The 20,964-nt window shown below is 36.6% G+C and overlaps 1 protein-coding gene across 3 annotated transcripts in view; it reads right to left on the bottom strand.

Annotated features, from left to right (window-relative positions):
* Positions 1 to 20,964, bottom strand: part of PAN3 (PAN3 poly(A) specific ribonuclease subunit) — a 66,202-nt gene that overhangs the window by 39,189 nt on the left and 6,049 nt on the right. Inside the window, exons 2-5 of one of the 3 annotated variants that reach the window (XM_009070216.1) lie at positions 19,273 to 19,299; positions 18,290 to 18,382; positions 16,203 to 16,273; positions 5,203 to 5,364 (exon numbers count right to left, since the gene is read on the bottom strand). In XM_009070216.1, coding sequence (XP_009068464.1) covers positions 5,203 to 5,364; positions 16,203 to 16,273; positions 18,290 to 18,353 — 297 coding nt within the window. In that variant the 5' untranslated portion in view covers positions 18,354 to 18,382; positions 19,273 to 19,299. Of the gene's footprint in view, positions 1 to 4,669; positions 4,674 to 5,202; positions 5,365 to 14,063; positions 14,127 to 16,202; positions 16,274 to 18,289; positions 18,383 to 19,272; positions 19,300 to 20,964 lie in introns of those variants that run through there. The other 2 variants (XM_009070201.1, XM_009070208.1) reach the window with 2 other exon arrangements.

Here is a 20,964-nt window from a genome sequence, read left to right as displayed (position 1 = left end):
TACTCATCTCAGAGTAAAGCAACTTATTCACGCTAGACTAGGCTTAAAATTTTAAGTCTGAGTAAATCAGGATTGGCAAAATATGTAGAGAAAATAGGTACTGAAGACTTTTATTAAACCTTGTAATTAAAAGAATGTAGATAGAAGAAACATGTAATGATTATGCAGACGGCAAAAAGCAGCAAATGCACTTTCTAAATCCCAAACAATAAATTAAACCCTGGTAGCACTGTCTGCACTGTGCAAAGTTTGTGTTTGCAGTTTCAAATGCAAATGTCCTACAACAAGGCATATGCAAAATTTCAAAACATTAATAACCATGTTTTCAACAAACAGCATGAAACAGAAACAAGTATAGCTGTGTCAGATATGCTGCATTTTTCTAGCAAACCACCTAAACTGACTTCTAACTGATACCTTTGCTAAAATTATCATCACTCTTTTCCTCTCAACTTGGCCAAGTAAAATCTCATCCTCCTTCTTCCAGTATATCCATAAAAATTATGTCAAACTAAAGCAGCGAAGCAGCTTGCCTAGTTATTATCTGAATTAATAGCTGCATCATGCATTGCCACCAGAATGATTTCATGAAGAAATTTCACCAAAGTACCCTATTTTCAGATTCTTTGTCTGCACTCTCTCAAAAAGAGACCCTTTTCAGTCAGCTTTGCAAAGGAACTTCCAAAGACAGACCACAAAACTGAGTCCATCCAGGCCAACATATAAAACCAATTTCTATACTTCTGCAACATCAGAGTGCAAAGAATGCTATACACCACACATAAATACAGTCCAAATGAAGGCAATTAGTAAGGATGGCAATTAGTAAGGATGAAACCATAAGAGAAGCAAAAAAAAATGTGAGAGGACTATTAAACAACTCATTTGTGTCACTGTTCAGCTCAAAGTTTATCTATCTGGTAGCTTTCAAAGGTATAAAAGGAAGTAAGGTTAAAATACAGTGTGGAGGGGAACAAACAAAATATTTTGTGGGTAAAAACCAATTCAAGACTCCTTATAAAGAAGGTGCAGATGAAAGTAAAGAGCAAGCCAAGGATCTCAGCTGAAGACCATCACTGGGAGGACTACACAGCAGCATGCAGCATTAGTGCAACTTCAGGAGTTGCATGAACCAACAGATTCCTGCAATCTAGAAACAAAAATCAAAATTCTTGTTTCATCAACTATCAATTTCAATACATATGATTTGTTTTTACACTCCTCAGTGATAAACCCCTAAGGTCCCACTGCGGCATCAATTAAGAAATGAATCCTTGAAGGGCCATTAAATACAGAAGATGCTTCAACACAGGGACATGCAAGTCACAGAGCCTTGGGAAAGTCACATACAAATCCCTCAGGAGTACTGGAAACCACCCTTCTCTGTCTCTCATTTCTCATTCAGCATCTCAAAACATGGCACTGAGGTGTAGAGCAGAAGCAGAGTCACCACATCAGTTTCAGTGGCTACGCCATTAGATCAGTTCTGGTCCCACGTTCAACCAAAGCTCAAAGCCTAAATATACAGCAAAAAGTAGGCCAATCTCATTTTATTTCAGAAGGATGTGCTAATGTACTTACCATGCTAGAAACTGGATACAAGCATTTTGATTCTCTTTTATGTTCTCCTTCACCTTCAAATTCATGTTGATCTGTTCTGACATCCCAAATTGTATAATCATGTAACGGTTACAGAAAACCACCACTAAACTCCAGCCATGCTATAAAGCAGGACAGTCCTTTACCAGCCTATTTTTGGCACAGGTTTTCATATCATCCCAAGTCCCTTTCTGATGAACAACACTCTAGCCACTCTTCCCCCAGCCTGTAGTGCTGCATGGGGTTGTTGTGTTCCAAGTGCAGGACCATCACTTTGCCTTATTGAACATCATGCGGTTGTCCTCAGTTCACTGATCAAGTTGGTCCAGGTCTCTCTGTAGAGCTTTCCCACCCTCAGGCAGATCAACACTCCCACCCAACTTAGTGTTGTCTGCAAATCTGCTGAGGGTGCACTCAATCCCCACGTCCAGATCATCAATGAAGACGTTAAATAAGACTGGCCCCAATACTGAGCCCAGGGGAACACCACTAGTGACCAGCCACCAACTGGACATAGCTCCATTCACCACAACTGTCTGGGCCTGGCCATCCAGCCAGTTTTTTTAGCCATTGAAGAATTCACCCATCCAAGCCACAAACAGCCAGTTTTTCTACAAGTATGCTGTGGAAGAGTGTGCCAAACGTCTTTCTGAAGTCCAGACAGACCACATCCACAGTCTTCCCTTCATCCACTACGTAGGCTACTTTGTCATAGAAGATGATCAGGTTGGTCAAGCAGGACCTTCCTTTCATAAATAACATACAAAAATCATCCTTGGTTTTTATGTGTTTTTAGTTTTTTGTTCTTGGGTTTTGGTTTTGTTGCTCTTTTTAATGGGCAAATATTCTATATGAGGAGCTTCACTTTACATAGCATCATTGCAATCTCTCAATTTCCAGGATTCCTTGTTAATTATGACATCAGGGAAAGAAACACTTCATGTCAGAGCAACCCAGTAGACACCTGAGGTCACCAAGGGCTTTGACACAAATCTTATTCTCTCCCACTACTGAATTCGTGCAACATGCTATCATATTGTAATGACTGACAAATCATAGGATCATAATATGTTAAGGGGTTGGAGGGGACCTTATAGATCATCTAGTTCCAAGTCCCCTTCCCTGGGCAGAGACACCTCCCACTAGATGAGGTTGCTCAAGGCTTTCTTTATGCAACCTGGCTTTGAACACTGCCAATAGAACTACTAGAAAAGCTTTATTACATTTGGTAAGTAGATCTCACTAAAAAGCAACCTTTTAGAGACTAGTAATATTTTCACATTTCTTTAACAGAAATCCTTCAAAGTATTGTAAAAGATCTCTAAAATCTTAAAAGTTCATGTTCCTGATGCAATATAGTTGAAAAATTCATTTCTACAATTATTTTTTTCTCAAGAAACAAAAAAAATCAGTTATTAATGGTGCCTAAGAACTGATCTGTACAAGTAAAAAATTAGCTTATCCCAATCTTTTAAGAACTACCATTTGCTTCTATAATAAATATTATGTGGTGATGCAGCAGCTCAGGACTTACTTTTTCGAATATAAGGTGGCACATACAAACACTATAAACCAAACTTTTTGGGGGGATTACTTTTTTTTATTGCTTTTTTAATGCACAGCCCAGAATATGATTCACTCTGTGGACTTCACTTTCAAGTGTAAGTGTAACAAGGTATTTAAGAAAACAGATCGGGATTACAAATTCATAGCCATGCATGAGTACTAGTTGAACTGTTTTACAAGGCAAGTTTTAACACCTTTTACCTTTCAGTCTCGGCAGACTCCACAGTTTCTCTGCAATCCCTCCTGTTTCTCCTCCAATTCTCTTTATTATAGCTGTAACATCCCTCTGTTCATATTTCCACCACAAGTGCCTATACATGCTTTTCTCAACTCCACATCTCTATGGGAAGCTATGCAATTGCATCATGCAATACAAACCCTTAAGCTGCACATAGTTTAAATCAATTATGTAGCTGAGATTCTGGCACAATAAAGGCACTTGGAATTGCACACTTCAAAATCAGCATGCTCTGCAGCCAATCCTAAGGAATCCCAAATCCTAAATGCTAAACTGAGAAAGCTAGGGGACCTTGCGCTTCTTTGCCACACTTTGAACATCACTTCAGAGTGCACAGGTACTGAAAAGACAATTGTACCTGGTGAGAAGCTCCAACTTTCAGGCTACTGCCTCTCCAGCCTCCAGAAACATGAAGTTTTTTGATCTACTCTAGGTGGAGTAGATTAACAACAGAGCTTGCTGTGTCACTGAACAGCAGAGCAAACAATGGAGGACAGGAGTATAAATAGGGCTTTAATGTCCACCTGAAATCCAAAGATAATTTTCTGATTCTCTCTTCTCAGAACTACTGTCTAATAATTATGGCTTAGACGCCTATGAGACACAAATGGTAAATTCAATTTGTCCATCTTCTCTCCCTTCAGAAAAATATTACTTCACAGGCTCCCACCACTCCTCTGCAATCTCACCTGGTCCTTCTAACAGTGTTTCCTTTATGCTTCATCTTTTCTCCATCAGTGGCTGTGCTGCTTTCCCAGCAGCAAAACTGCCAAGACAGACTGAAGCCCCAAATGCTCCTACACAATGCAATGCCAGTTTGCCTACATCACAGTGCCCATAACTCTTCATTTCAGTAGCATAAAGATATCCAAACATCAAGTAATGCAAAACTATTATCAGTATGGAAAGGCTCTTATACAAGCTTTATGTTGGCCCTTACATGGCAGAAATTCAGTGAACTGAAACAAACATCTTATGGTGCCACAAATTCTAGCTCCAAGCCTGTTTGTCAATTCACCCACTTCATTCACTTAGCAAACATCGAAAATAGCATATCCCTCAGACTAAAATAACAGTTTCTAAGAAATCATAAGCACTACACAAGCAAAACCAGTATTAGTAGCAGTGGTGCAGTTTCCACCTCTGTAATAATTTCCAACTAAACTCTATTTTAAGGGACATGAAGGAGATTCATTCTAGACTAGAATTATCCTTCACTATGATCCCAAGGATAAACCTGCTACTTCTGTAAAGAGATGTTCAAATCCAGCTGTACTACTCCCCTCCTACAGAGCAGAAGATGATTCAGGAATAAAGTAAAATACCGATAAATATATTTCTCAAACAAGTTGAGAAATATAACTATTCCAACATAAAAATTAAAAATTTACACTTCCTGACCATGGTGGTTACATCTTCAGATTCTGTACTGAGGGAATCTATTTGCAGTAAGTGTCAATCATTTCAATAAACATCACTAATTTTACCAGTAGAAACCTTCTTCATGTGAGGATTAAAATAAAAGGTTGTATTTGCTTTTACAATACATTTAATGATTCCTTTTGCTTCTTCTCCTCAGATTATAACAAAATCTAGTAAAGTATATATAGCTCAGCGATGGGTGCAGATAATAAAACATCTCCAAGTCACTCTCCTGGAGGGCCACTATGTCTGCTTTGTGAAAGAAATACCTGATTTCATCTCAATCCATACTTGGAGTAACTGCTTCTAACATTTTCCAAAATTTAAAATAAAGCATCCAAAAAACTGAAAAAGTGACTAGTAAAAAATAATTTTACCTGTAAATTGTTTTCTGTGACTCTGTTCCACCAAACCATATTGATGGGTACTCCTGTTTTACACCTGTCAGCCAGACAGCCGATAGGAGTCTTTGATTTTCTTGCTTTTGATCCCACCGGAACTATCCTCTCATCGAGCATCCCCAGTCGATACTTCCTGGGCTATGAAAAAGAAGGAGAGAAACCAGGCCACTCCTAACAACCCTCATCTAAAGCTACACTAAAGTAGGTATTACACTGTGATATGATTTCTGGATTGGTGGAATAGGAAACAATTTGCAAGTAAAATTTATCTGAGACTGTTTCCTTTCAATCCTGACTATTTGATTATATTAAACAACACTTTTAAAAAACCCATGAAAATAAACTTCAGGGACTACTAATTAACTGTAAGAAAAACCATCCATCACAAGTCAGCCACTGAAATGTATATAAACTGGGGAATTCTGTAAATGAGGAATTATTTAAAAAACGTATTTTCAAAACGGATACCTTCAATCACATCATAGTAATGAACGACGCCCTTGAAATTTCTGTCAAACAAATTTTAAATTCAAATTTGCCATGACTCATCTCCTGAAGATTTGCTTTTAAAAGATCAGGTAGAACAGAGTAGCCAATTGCAGCAGAACTCTGAGAAGAACATTTCTGCTCAGGTTAATATTCAAAAGACTAACTTCAGCTCCTGTCTTAAGTGAAAACAGACAAGAATTACCATGACAAATGCATTGGAAACTGTCTTAAAATTGGGAAAATAAAACATGTTTGAGGAAGTGAACACTCAGGAGTTACTTGCACCTCAGTAACAGTGACATTTCTATTACATTGGCAATGATCTCTACAAATGAGACTATTTATCAAGTATGATATGACCATTAAAGAGGCACACTGTAAAAAAAATAATCTGTTAAATACTTTAAAACAGGTAAAGTACAGAAGTTTTCTTGATTTCTCTGTGCTTTCAAACCTATAGGTACCTACCTAGATAGTAAATACCACCAAAAGAAATATTTTAGCATCTATACATATTTAGACCAGGACTTTTTGTATCAATTATATTACCAATTGGCCTAAATTGCAGGGGTTGGTCTCGTTTTCTTTTGCTGTGGGTTTTGTTTGGGTGGTTTTTTTATGTGAAAGTCCAACTGTCATCATCTGGATATAGACCACTCTAAGTAATCAAAGTTAACTTACCTTTATTCAGGTATCTACTTCACCTGACACATTACAAATCTTAGCAACATGTACCTTCATATACATTTTTAAAATTATTCCTCAGAAAACAAGGCAAGCATCTAACTGAAGAAGATTCCCCACTCACAAATAAACGATTTGTAAAACACAGGGCAAAACTACCATAGAATGGCTGCAAAACCAAAACCTAAATAGATTCTCTCCTCTACTTCCCTGAAAACTTTTTAGGCCAAAAGCTTTGAAAATAATTAAAACTGTGAATAATACCTCATTTCCCTAAAAAACTAACCAACCAAAAAAACCAAAAAAACCCACCCCAAAACCCCATAAAAACCACAAACCAATCAACAACAGAAAATCCAAGGATACCAACATTGCCTATGAACTACAAAGGCAATAAACTTCATGAAGGAGTTAACCAACCTTAGTAACAATAAATACTGGATTTCACCACACCAATTAGAAGTCTGGCAAACTGCACAATATGTAGCACAAAGTCCTCTTATAGTTCAAGTGCAAACCTGATCACAGTAAATCTACATAGTGGTAGTTCATTTGGAGAAGCACTCAACTATTGGGCAACTTAGAATCTCAGTAAATCATAAAGACTACTAATACCCTAAACTGAAAGCTGTTAAGGTCTGAGAAGATAGACAAAAGATTGCACTTTAGGGCAGGGTTTGAATGTAGTAAGTATTTTTCTTAGGCTGACTATTGAAGTAACATAATGAAGAGTAACAGCTTCCCTGGTAGCTTTCCCACCTCCCTCTATGTTCTACCAAGTGCAGAGGCACAGTCTGCCCCAGACTACTGGACTATGTGTCCAAACACATTTCCATTCATAAAGGGTTCTTTTAATCCTCCATAATAACAGGTGGCCTATAGATATTTTGAAAAGGAGAACCAAAACAAAAGAGGGACTGAGACAATGTGGAGGAAGGCTATTTTGGTTACAATGGGATTCAGACTCCAAGGCAACAAGGTGAAACTGTATTTTGGGCTTTATGAAGGACCATACTGAGGGCTGGGGGAAACAATGGTCAGTTCTAAACCTAAAAGCAATATAGAGGCAATGAGTTCATAGATAAGTAGTTCTTGGGACTACTGGTATGAAAAATTTAAATTAAAAAGTGGGTGAGACAAAAACATCACCAGGGGATTACTAGGTCAGGATTTCATTGTTTAGACAGACATTAGAATAATTAGCCTATTTGCACCAAAATCATTCTAAAGTACACTTGTTTTCAATTAGCAAAATGGCATCTGATTTAGAAATGCAATTTGCGTTTAACAATTTCAGAAAACACAGTCTGCCAAGAGGAGAGATTCAGCAGAAAGGAAAGCAAATAGAATGAGTAGTTTGTATAAGTGTTATCAATTTTGCTACATCCCTGACCTCTACACAGAGCTGCAAATAAAGCAACACACATCAGTGCACCTGGAATCAAGCGAGAACTCAATCACCACTGATCATTTCTGCATTTTTACATATATATATATAAATATACACACACGCGTAAAAATTCATATACATACACATATATACGTGTGTGTGTGTGTGTGAACTTCTAAATATATATACCTAAAACACAAAGGCATGACAATCTGGACCAATAAATCCAACTTTTATGTACAGGGACAATTTCTCTTCAATGTTTATTAAAGCAATTGCCTTTTTACCTTCCCTAAAGTCTTCCTACAAGGTAAAAAACCTCTTCAGATGAAAGGATAGGTCAACATAATGAACTCTTTTTGAGGTGAGGAAAGCAGCTGAAGAAACTAGGCTGTAACTCCCAATACAGTTACAAGTTCCAAATTGAGCTGCCAAAGGTCAAAACCATCGCAATTCCTTTAACTGGAAAAATAAGGTTAAACTACAATAACTAAAATGAAATCTCAGAGAAATCAAGAAAAAAAAATAACACAAAACCCAAATTCTTACAAAGCATTACTGGAACAGTTCAGTTCTTCCAGATGAAAAAAAGTGTGAATCAGTAGTAATTATTGGCAGCAAATGTTTACATGAGGCAGGGAACAGCTAACTACCTTTAATTGCTATCAACAGCTTGGCTCCCCAGGGTGAGAAGGGTAAGCATTTCCAACCACAGCTAATAATCATAACCCTTGCCCTGCAGAACCAAGCTGCTGCCAGCAATTAATGATAGGAACCTACTGTTGGCACAATTACTGGGAAAGATAAACCCCTAGACTCAAAAACATTGTGCCTGAAACAAAAGAAATCCACCCCAAAATCAAAAAGGTCCTTCCTAAGTAACATCTTCACAGGAGAACACTAGGACTGATGAGTAACAAAGCATTCTTCAAGTTAATGTAATTACTTGCTTCCTACTCATTCAACAAGAACTTTGGGAATGTGTTTAGCAAGTCAATTTTCTTCCTACCACTTGCTTGAACAGTGTCTTGGCCCCTAGTTCCTTCTGTTTCATGGACAGTGGGTAATACCACAGTTCCTTTTCCTAATTCAGAATTAGATGGCCCACAGGTATGAGATAAGGCTATCCTATGCATTTAAACAAGAAAATGTTTACAGACATTTACAATAAATATTTAACTATTTATAGTAAATCTATCTCACATATTTTTACAATAAATAGATTACAAATACTACATTCAAAACAGTAAGGTCTCCTCCTGTTTAATAACTTTCATGTAATATTTAAATCTGGATAAACTGACAAACCAAAATAAACAATCCCACAGTTTTCTTTCACGGAGGATCTGCAACTGATTTCTTTTTCCCAGGATTGCTCAGGTCTCAAATTACATTTCTATTCCTTAAAATGCACTCGCCTCTAGCAGGCTTTGAATTTTAGATTTACAAGACATTTTCTGTACCAAAAACCACACAATTAAGTTTGGCATACAAACACCTGTGCAGGCTGTTGTGTTTTAAAGTGATGTGCAAAAGCTGCACTATAGTAATACTGTCTATGTGCAGCTACTACTGAAGCAAATAGAAAAGATCTTAAACCTTCCCCATCACAGGCTAAATCAAGAAGCATTACCTTAAATTACCACAGCTAAAAGGTGTCACAACAGCATGAGCTAGGGCTCATCTGTTATGCAGCAAGCTGTGTCTGACATACAGATAAAAATAAATATTAAGAGACCAGCTATACAAAATCATATTTTCTCTGTACTTAGAATAAAAATAAACAATATACACAATTTTAAGTTTCAATGTTGACTTCTGTATGACCTCATTTTTTAAAAAACAATGGCAAAGAGACCATTAGAAAAGGAGTTTGGACACTGAGCTAGGCTACTAGTCTACTGAAAAAGAACCAACTTCTGTGGTATTATGCCTTAAAAACTAAAAGCTGTCTAAAAGCCATTGGCATCATTACTGCTATTCTCACTCAACAGCCATAACTAGCTGGAATGAGACAGTACTTGAAACACTCAGCCACAGATACGAACTTCAGTATGTTATTGACAAAAAACACAATAATCCAGGCAGAATCCCTATACAGGTGCAATCAGCTCAAAACATCTTGACTGTGAATACAACTCCATAACTCAATTCAGTAACGGATAGTAAGATGCTATACCTAAACATTAGGTATAGTCACCAGGAGAATCCTAACAGATTTGCAAGCTGGAAATATGAAAAAGAGAAGTTGTTGTCTTGTTACTTTTTAAGTTTTGTGGCCAACAGAGATACAAAACCCCTTCACATGGTTAGGGTTTGTTGCTAACCAAAATATCCTCTCCTCTTCCTCTTTCATTACAACCTCCCACTGGAAGAGAGGCAGACAATACCGGCGTTTTCTGTAACTCAACTTCTGAAGGTTGGAACCAATTTTTTTTACTTTTGATAGCCACAAAAAAAATTGGAATAGGAGCCTGGTCAACAGGCTAAAAATAACCCTGTGGTTGGCTAGCGTTAGTTGTTTAGAGATGGGTTTTTTCCTCATGAAAAAAAGGAAGACTATGCTAACATTTATAATGCTCACACGTTTATAATTTAGAAGTTTCTAATACTATACATTGAGATTACATGCATTTCACAGACTAGCCACCCTTCCATCTGGAACCCTTTTTTTTTTAATTTGTGCATGAAAACATGGGTTTGGCTGAGGCTAAAACTTTGACTAGTTGAAAAGTATCATACAGAGACACACAAAAATGGATTCTTCTACCCAAATAAAACTAAAATGTGCCATTTGGTGTGGAAATAGGTCTTATTCCAGAGCAACGTATCTGATCGCTGCAACAAAATCATTCTTGGTTTAACAAATTTTAGAGTCTATGATGCAATAGATCAGGTAATGTATTATGCATCTTAAACCACAGCCAAGGAAAACTTTTCAGGTTTACGTACTAAAAAGGTGTATTTCATGAGTATGTATGTGCTGAAGGCATAGGAATCTTGAAGAGTTCAGAAGCAGGAAAACCAACATATCTAAGTCAAATCTCTTCTCACCAATTTTCCAGCCTAGCTAGGTTGGATGAGGAATGAATAACCACAACAGCTAAAGCCTGGCACAGAAGTAGTTATACTGACAAAGTTCTTTGAGAAATTAATACCGCCTGTCAAATTGGAATAAACTGGTGAAAAACCAGGCTTTTTTCACCACCATTAGAGCAGACAGCTCTAACTGTAGTGACAACTTATCAGAGTACCACCACCCCAGAGGTACTTTCAAAAACTCCATTGCTAAAGGAGCGCAGGAGCATTCCATGAGCGAACTACATCTTTTTTATTTTTTCATCTTTCAAGGTCTCTGTTAATAGGCCAGAAAATATTATATTCCCTCCAAAAAAATTGGGAAGATGATGCACAGTTAAGAACCAAAATATAGGCAAGAGGGCTAAAGACTGAGGCAACTTTTACTCTGGTCTTTACTAAGCACATTATTTCTCAAAAAAATGGTATATTTTTTAGCTATTTTTAAATAGTTGTATAGTGACTTCAACAAATCTGTGCATAAGTTTAAAAAACTTTCAATTATTTTGATGCAAATCAGTCAAATACCTTGGCACAGAATGACTCAAATAAAGCTTGTAAATATAAACAAAAGCATCTTGCACCTTAGTTAGATTTGTGGTCATTTGCCTTCAAATACACAGCAGTACGAGGCAACAATTGATGTCAAAATGATACCTATTTCTAAAAGGAAATGCTTTAATTTGATTTCTTACGTATCACAATGACCACTAAACCATACACAAAAATAAATGTAAATAATATATTCTCTCATGTCACACTTGAAAATGAAAAATACATACTTATCTATGTAGTAATAATTAGGACAGCAAGAACACACAACCAAGGAAGAATTCCAATAACTAACTACTCCAAGGAAAAATGTTAACCAGGTTAGATGGCATCATATCCTTAACACACGTTTTAGATCGTGGCACTACCTACAAACACTTATTAGTTTTCTCTAGAAGCATAGTCTTGTCTTTCTACATTTTTGCAACAGCTTTTTTTTGCATGACTTATGAACTGTAATGTTTTATCATTTTGCAGTAGGGGTGTATAATCTCAGAGGGGAAAATTTCAGGTTTGAAATACAAATTAAGCCCAGGTACATTATAACATCTGGGCAGCCACAATTTTGTTGTTTACAACAAAGGGATGTGATGCTTGATAATGACCCCCTCAACTTATCAAAACATGTTTCATGCTTCTGAGATGGTATGTAGGAGGCTACGAAAGATGAAGCAACTGACTCGGCACATTTTCATTAAAGGTAAATACAGACCAAACATAGCACACATGGCTTTTCAATGAACACCCCTGTTCAGGGGTGTCAAGATAGAGCTGGAAACAAGAAACTGGAGAGAAATATAGGTTCCCAACAGGTAACAAAACTCCAGTTTTGGAAGGCAGGACACTCAAAAACAAAATAGCAACCATTTAGGTCTTAAGAATTTGGTTTCCACAGGACCTGAAGTTAGTTTCATTGTTTTCTTATAACATGAGAGGGCAAACTCTCCTTGTACCCATTAAAAAGCTTGCCTTTATGAAGACTGGGCTCACAGGTAGTCTTTTGTTTCAAATAATTTTCTCAGCATACTTATTTCCTCTGGTCAAAGTAAATGAATTAAGTCTGCTATCCAGTCTCACTTGCTGTAGATCTCTATAGAGAACAATAAAGGGCAGCAGTCTGTTCTGGGTGAACTTCAGTTCAAATAATCTCTCCTACATTTTTAATTCCCATCTAGCTTAAGAGTCTTTTTGTCCTGGCTTTTACTCACCTAAAACCCATGTTCTAGAAAAAAAAAAAATCTCTTCAAAATACATACACAACATCATTAAAATTGCATTTATGGTTGTTCACTACAGCAGTTGGTTCACCCCTTGCAGGCTGCAAACTAAAGTCATTCTCACCTTAATGGACCTCCTCTAGGTGTGACTGAACAATTAAAAAATGAAATGGAAATAAATCAGCATTAGAAACTTTACATAAGAGTTCAATTTTCATGAGGATTGAAGGTATGAAGAAAACAAAGTAAAATGTAACAGCAATGCTTTTCACTACCCTGTAAGGCTGACCAGTGACAAATAGGGGTACCCTTCAGCCTGGATTGGTGGCAACAGTCTCAGAACAAATTTTTAAAAAAGGTTTCATAATACATTTTCTTTTAGTGCATTAAGTTGTCATGCCCTTGGCAGCAGATTCTGATCAGTTATGTCACAGATATTTTTATGAACTGTTTACCAGAACCACCAAAATAAATGCAAGGATCTTTCCAGCCAGATCATTTCAGGTTTAGAGAAGAGCACTTCTCTATATAATGGCTAAAGTCAATTTAGGAAAAACACCCCAAGAAGTTCAAGTTCAGAATGCCATCCTGTTTGTAATACACATGTATTGGAAGAAAAAAATTAAATAAGCATGACACCATTATTCTTCAGAAAGTGTGTTAGTTTATTACTAACTCGAGCTTTTGTTTCATGCTTCACAAATCCTATTTGTGCATTGTAGATTAATACTTACCTGAAAATCCCTTATAGGAAATTCACTTTAAGGCTGCTTGTCTTACTGCATGTGGAGTTACAACAACCAGACAGTAAATCCAGAAGGTTTTACAGTTGACAGAACCTCCACCAAGGCTCCATCTACAGAAATACTTAGCTCCTTTGATTTCATTTTAAGTATTCTATAAAAATGTCTTTAAAAAGCAATCTTAGCTTTCCTGAAATCTAAAATTGAAATGCAGTTTAATAATTTCTAAACAGAGAAAATTACCTTGAGAATGTTCATAAAAATTCAAGGACTACGTTTACTTTTTAAACAAAGCAGAATGTCTGTAAACATCAAGATAGTCAAAAGCAAGTTAAATAGCCCAGTCACACTAACTAGTACCAAAACCACTGTCTAATTAAAAAACAAGGATATTCTGAACTATGATCAAGTCTTGTCTTTAATATTCTATTGATATAAAATATCTACATCCATATGGCTTACCCAGTGTTAAAGGGCTGCCAGGATAACATGATCAGCAATATCCACAATCAATAAACTTGCTTAACATAGCTACATATAACATGCTTTTACAGAAACTATTCACAGTTTTACACAACACAAACATGCAGTTTTCACATAGCTGCAAATAACTTAATACTTCCAAATATTAAAATATCACAGTTCTAATTTGTAAAGAAAAGCAAGTGCTCTTTATTCACTTACCAAGACTGTATTATATCTGTCCTCCAAGTCAGTGATAAACGAAGGAAATGCTGGTTTTGCCAGCTAGTTCAGAACAAACAAAACTTTAGCCCTGGGCTCTTAGCAAGGCAAATGAAAAGTTGTTGGTTTTTTGTTTTTTTTTTCAAACAGTAGATGTTGTAAACACCTACATTTGAACTAGTCACCAAGGCTCCCTTTAGAGTCAATGAACAGCAGTACACACTTCTGGAAGGCTACCTATCTTGTGTTACAGCAAGCATCAAACACTGGCCTGATACATCACACTGTTCAAGCTCGAAATAAACCCCAGTTAATGTGGTGCAGGGGAAATCACACAAGGTTTTAAGTAACAGGCACTCAAGCATCTAGTGCATTTAAGGACATCACTTAATACAATTGGAAAATATACTAAAGAACTAAAAATATTAAGAAACTACATCCATGACTATCTGCAATGTATTGGCTGGCAACAGAAGTCAGTCACAAACATGCAATGATTTTCTCATAACTTTAGTCACCAACTTAAAGCAGTCACCAACATCTGGTCGTTTCCAAAATACTTTTCTCATTGTGAGCTGAACGTTTCTTTAAGCTGCTCATCTCTCTCTGCTGACTATAGAGGGAGCCTGAATGCCTAGATTTAGACAGCACAAGCAGTATTATATGAACACTTCCTCATTACTAGTATCTAACAACCCTTAATACAAACACATTACACACCAGCAGTCACTATAAACAATAAATTATTAATATGCAAAGCAAAACACAAACCTCTTTCACTTAATGCCAGTTAAGTCTGAAATATTAATTAGAAAAATTCCAAGTTTCACAGATGAATCTTACTCTTGATACTATTTTAGCAGCAAGTGGCTTATTTTGCTCCTTTATCTTAGGGGAAAAACAGACCAAGTGAGAAAACACTATCCATCAGTGTCTGAGCTTTTAGCTAGTCGTGCTTTATACTCACACATTAATTCATTCGTTTTCATTTTGTACTGTTCAATTAACTTTGAAGTAATTTTTAGAGGCAGTGGTCACTCTGGCAATAGCTCTGTCTGATAGTTCATTTCCTTTGGTGCATGTGGTTTAGACACATAAGCACAAATTTACACACAGACACATACATACATATGTATATGTATCAGTTCTTGCAGACTGTGTTAAAAAGGAATGTATGATATTTTCATTCTTACCAGCCTCAGTAAGTGGATAAGCAACACATTTAGTTGTTTACATCCAACTTCCAGTGCACTATACTGGCATTAAGGAAAAGAGCAATGCAGATATTCCATGTAGTTTGGATACATCATAATATTAGAAAATTAACACTCTACAACAGAATTTAAATTTAAGAAACATTAGAGCAATGGGCCAACTATGGTAATTATCTTTAAGCTCAATCTTCACCTGCAGGAATGACACAGAGCATGCTGATGCAGCTTGCTTTCATTTATTTACTACAGGAAAATTCAGGAGAATGTGGCTAATAAGTAGTAAAACATGAAAGTCATCAGTGAAAGTAAAACTTAATAACTGGTTGGGGCAAGATAATGTCTTCTTTTTATAAGCGACAGTTCACAAAAATGAGAAGGAACTCTTATTCCAGCCACTGCGTAGGGAATTGTAGAACTCAAAAATACTGCAGGTCAACGGTGTCTGAAGATACTATCAAGCCCTCAGCAAAAGAATTTCTCAATATAGATTAGAGAGGGACAAAACCTAAACAAACCCTAGCTTTCCAATGATAACAGAGTATATTTTAGACCAACCGTAATAATTACTTTCCTATCATGTACAAATAAATGGGAGACTGATTCTTAACGTATTCTAAAGCTGCTGCCATGAAGACTTGTAGTCTCACTTGTGTCTCAGTAATTCAATGGGCTATGTCCTAATTTTCATATTCAAATCATTCCTATAAACTTCAGCTTACAAGTGCCTGGAATATTCTTTAATAGCAGCAGATGTAGCAAAAATGAAGTGGTAAGATCTTGTTTATATCAGCAGCGACATATTAAAACACATCTAGCAACATCAGAAAAATCATCCTTATTTAACCTAGCATTTCAAGTTATTCCAGATCTTCTTCCCTGTCAACTCCTATACAAATATGCTACTTATTATTTAGTTGTTGCCTACCTTCCTCCTTTGAGATACGCTGAGGGCAGCAAAGTCATTAAACAAGGATGAATTTGGTGAAGTTAGTGGATCTATAAAAAGAACATAAATCCAACATGTTATATATATACTATTAAAAGAAATTTTATATTTTTAAATTTATTTCTGCATGGAAAAAATCCTTTTGACAAAACTAAGTTTAGCAACCACACTGCTAAAAACCACAGTGTTTATCAGATTCGGCGCAACTGCTCAACTGAATGGTGCTCATCAGCAAAATTTATTACGCTTAATTGCCACTGACACTATTTAAATTCCATGTAACATTTCAAGTCCTTTGTCTGATCAGAAAACCTCCTGTAAGTGCTATTTATATTTGCATGTCAATTTTAACCCAGTAGGTTATACAGTACAGTGTTGCTAATTCACCAGAAGGTCCTCTGAAAGAGCTGACAAGCATTGCAACAGGCTGCCCAGGGAAGTGCACGAGCCACCATCCCTGGAGGAATTGTGCAGATGTGGCACTAAGAGATGTGGTTTAGTGGTGGCCTTGGCAGTGCTGGATTAACAGCTGGACTCTATCTTCAAGGTCTTTTCCAACCTAAAGGATCCTATGGTTCTATGATCTCTCCAGTTATCTGAAATGATAAATCTTCTGTGTAAGTCTTGCAAATCACGATGTGGACCTTGTTTGCCCTGTCACTGTTCTGCACAAATTTAAATCACAACCAAGGGTAGCAAAAGTCTACATTTTGTTAGTAACTTTTTATTGCTTTTACTTTGTCTCTAAGCAACCTTTCCCAAGCTGAAGTACCAAAAACTGTATAACAAGTACAGATGCAACTTAAAACTCCAAACTGCATGGGTAGAGCTGTCAAATTAGCATATGACTGCCAGTTGTAAACACTGCTGTTTTGATGAAACACTTGCTTCAGCATTAATAAATGCTCCCTAAAAGGGTAATCCTACAAGTGAAACACTGCTTGGCAAGGCCAGGGAGGAGTGAGGGAAAGGATCTGAGACACAACAGAATTTAAAATGGTTTCCAAAAGTCAGTCTGGTTTCTCTCCTTCACATGCATCACCATCACTGTTTGGCCTGTCACAGTCAAACTCTGGCTGAATTTAAAACTGGAGACCTCCACTGCCTTGAATAGCTAATTGTTCAGTGGGACAAAAGAAGCAGCGTTAATCTCAAAGCCTGTTGGAAATAAACCAGGAGGTAGAGGGGAAAAAAAAAAAAGAAAAAACCACAAATTTTGACTTTCAAGCAAGTTCATTTTATAGTCGTTACTATCACGCTCAAAAAATTATAACCCTAGTAAGTAGACTAGCTGCAGGGTCAGACATGCAAATGGAGTTCTAGAACATAATTTACACAGCAATTTTCAAAGCAGAAATTTATTTTAAATGTATGCCCTTGCCATAAGGGAGCAGTACCCTCTTCTTTAAAGAACTTAATTTGACAGCTACAGCTGAAATAATCTACAGTGATTCTGAAGAGCTCATTACGAAGTTCAATATACCCTCCACAATACTTTAGTGAGTATGTAGGCCTGCACTGTGGACACATTTTGTTCAGTTGAAAACCATGCTCCCTTATGGCAGGGAAAAGATTTTAAGAGGCAAAGTACTGCTTGCAGGACAACACTTAACAGCTATTAAAAATCATCAGTTATGTGACACATTTAACAAAATCCATATACCTTAAATTTAAGGGAAAACACCTGTACATAAATTCCATACAAGAACCTACTCAAGAAGCACAGTCAGAAGGGATACCATGGTGAAGCAATGTAAATGCTTAAGCTATCAGTGTTTTACAATGGATATCCAAACTAGCATTTCACTTGAAGTGATAAGACTGATAATAACTTTTTTTAGTTTCTCCCCCCTGGAGCAAAGAGAAGGCTGAAAATCTATGAGGTCAGTAGCACTTCAACTTTGTATTAAAAGTAATGACACGTTATACTGTTGTTAAAAAAAAAAGTTCTACAGCGTCTTAAATCAAATCAGAGGACAAATATCACTTCCTTAAGTCTCAGTTTTGCCAAAGTGAACCCCTTAAATTTCCAAACATAGCTTTACATGTATTTTAAAAGTACTTACCATGGCCTGCATATTGCTTGGCACTGTCATTGAGAAGGCTAGGGGAGCTGCTGCTATTTGTCATCCTCTGTAACAATAAAAGACAAAAGTGTACTGGTAAAATAAAGCTGTAAAAGACTATGTGAGGACATTGGGGATGATATTTAGAAAGTTTTAAGAACAGACTATGAAACCCATGCTCACTCATCATTTCATAAATACAGTAGAGATTTGTAGTTAATTTGTAGTTAACAAAATTGTTTAGTAAAACAAAGCATTTTGCACAAGAGCAATGCAAACCAAAAATGACCGTATATTAAAATAAAACACTATCTTCATTAATTTCTTCTAACTTGGGAGGGTCTACCAAACCTGTAGTTCTCTTCCTGCATGTTGTCAAAATGTTAAGATAAGCCAATTACTTATCTCCTTTAAACATTCTTTCACACTATACTTCTGAAACAACTCCTCCCTTTATTATACACTATCATCCCAACACGAAACTTTTCCAATGAAAAATACTCAAATTATTTACTTGATAGATTCTTTTTAAAAACAAAAAAACCTTTTGAGACCTTTCAGCAAAATCATGTGATTCTTGCAAGCCAGCAGGACATGTGAAACCCTCTCAACATTCCCAGAGACAGGAGATAGCCATGAGCTGGACCAAGTGAAACAGTGCTGCTCAAAGAGCTACTGCTGCTTTGAACAGAGAAGTTTAAAAGTGTCTCTTCTTACTCCTGCTTATTATTTTCTTTGACCAGCTTCTCAACAGGAAGAAAGTGTGAGAAGAAAAGGAAGGCAAGGTCAGGAAGTGTTCTTCATCACTAAAAGAGACAACCACTAATTTGTTAAAATATTCCCTGACATGCTTTTGGCCTACACCAACTCAGAGTCTCCCAGCCAATTTCCAGGCACTATTCAGCAGTGAAAATGTTTGAGAACCCTTCAAATAAACAGTTTGCATGCAGCCTCTGCTTTAGTGGGTGAGCATACACCAGGACAAACAGGCCATTTTGTTCCAGCTGGCCCTAAGCATTAAGGGAAGTTTCCAAGCATGTTTAATTTAGTAGTCTAGACACAGACCAAGACACAAACCTGGTCACTGGAGTTGCTCTTAATGCTTACTTTTTTCCACAGCCAGTCTCAATGTTAGTGGCAAAGGGCAAGAAGGTTACTACATTATATTTCAACATCATTTCATATAAATGTAGACCAGAAAGATCAATATTCTGGAACAATTTTGGTAACAATAGAGGAGAACCAACAGCAGCCAGAGTGCTATCCAGTATGGTAGAACTGTAAACCTACTGCAATTCAAGTGCCTCAAGATTTGCAGTTTTCATAGCACCACTAACGTCAACAGAAGCTGCAGCTTTTAAGACCTGTATCTAAAAGAACAAATGGGTGGTGTAAAGTAGCTTTCATGTGGAAAGTTTACACATGTAAATAGTATTGAAACCTTCAGCTTTTTCAAGACTTCAAGCAAGCTATTTGCTATATGTTCTTTCCTTATTTTCATGTCACGTATCTCATATTCTTAAATATACTGAAGTGACACAACCTCACTAACAGCTTAAGTGATAAACACTTAATTCTTTACACAAAAGGAACTGCCTCTAGAGAAACAAAGTTAACTTATTTTTACAAAACAAGGTAACACTTTGAGAGACCCACACTAAATTAACAATCTTGCCCAAATTAAGGGAAACTCATCTTACTGTTCACCATCATCAAAATAAGACTAAAAATACATCAAAACAATTTCTGGATTATAGTAGCTCAACTAATCATGTGCCACATTCCATTACTAAGCAATGGAAAGAAGTTAAATAGTTTTACACAAATATTTGAAAAACATCCTTACTATGCATCTTTTTTGGCATTTGATACATCCACGCTGATCCTCATAAAAGAAAGTGGTTTAGGAAATTCTAAAGGGAATCTTTCAGATTTGCACAAAATTTGTTCGGGCGTATATACAAATAGCATTAATGCCTATTTATAATACCAGATTTAATAATAATTTTAATGCAAAAGGTAATGATCTATCAAAATGGGAATAAATATGATAATGAGAACTGGGTTGGTACCAAAGATGGTTAAGCGCATGGCTTGAACTTGGAACCAAACAGTTTTATGCCATCAATATTCTACATCCTCAAGTACAGGAGCTAAACAATCAACAGACTTTCAGTGTGGGTAGGTGACTGTGATGATGAAAATCAGTGCTGACACGACCACTGAAAACATACAGTACACACAAGACAGACTGCAACAGAGCACACTGTTCTGGATGCTGAAAGCACAGTGCAAACAAAGCCTATGAATGTCAACTGTGCTTTTACAAAGTCAAGGCTTGTTCAAGGTGCAAATGTATTTTACATGAACCAGGATGCTGAAAAACCAAAGCTTCTGTTGCTAATCTTGGGCAGCTCTGGGCTCAACAACTGCTTGTAACCTGTACCTTGAATGTGATTCAAAATCTCCACCACATTAATGAGTTTTTCATTTTGCTCACTTTCATTACACATGCACAAGCTTCTTACCTTAACATTATTCACAGAAGACCTGCATGTAACCAGTAAAAGATTTTTTAACTGCTTTAATATTATGATTTCTACTGCACCCAAAAGCATTTTTTCTTAATGAAGGTTACTCCTGTTTGATTTTTACCAAGTCAGGCTGAAAAGTTC

Source organism: Acanthisitta chloris, unplaced genomic scaffold (genome assembly GCF_000695815.1).
Source record: "Acanthisitta chloris isolate BGI_N310 unplaced genomic scaffold, ASM69581v1 scaffold1010, whole genome shotgun sequence".
NCBI classification, from domain to species: domain Eukaryota; kingdom Metazoa; phylum Chordata; class Aves; order Passeriformes; family Acanthisittidae; genus Acanthisitta; species Acanthisitta chloris.
The sequence above is the reverse complement of the archived record's forward strand: the minus strand, read 5'-3'. Positions and strand labels throughout refer to the sequence as shown.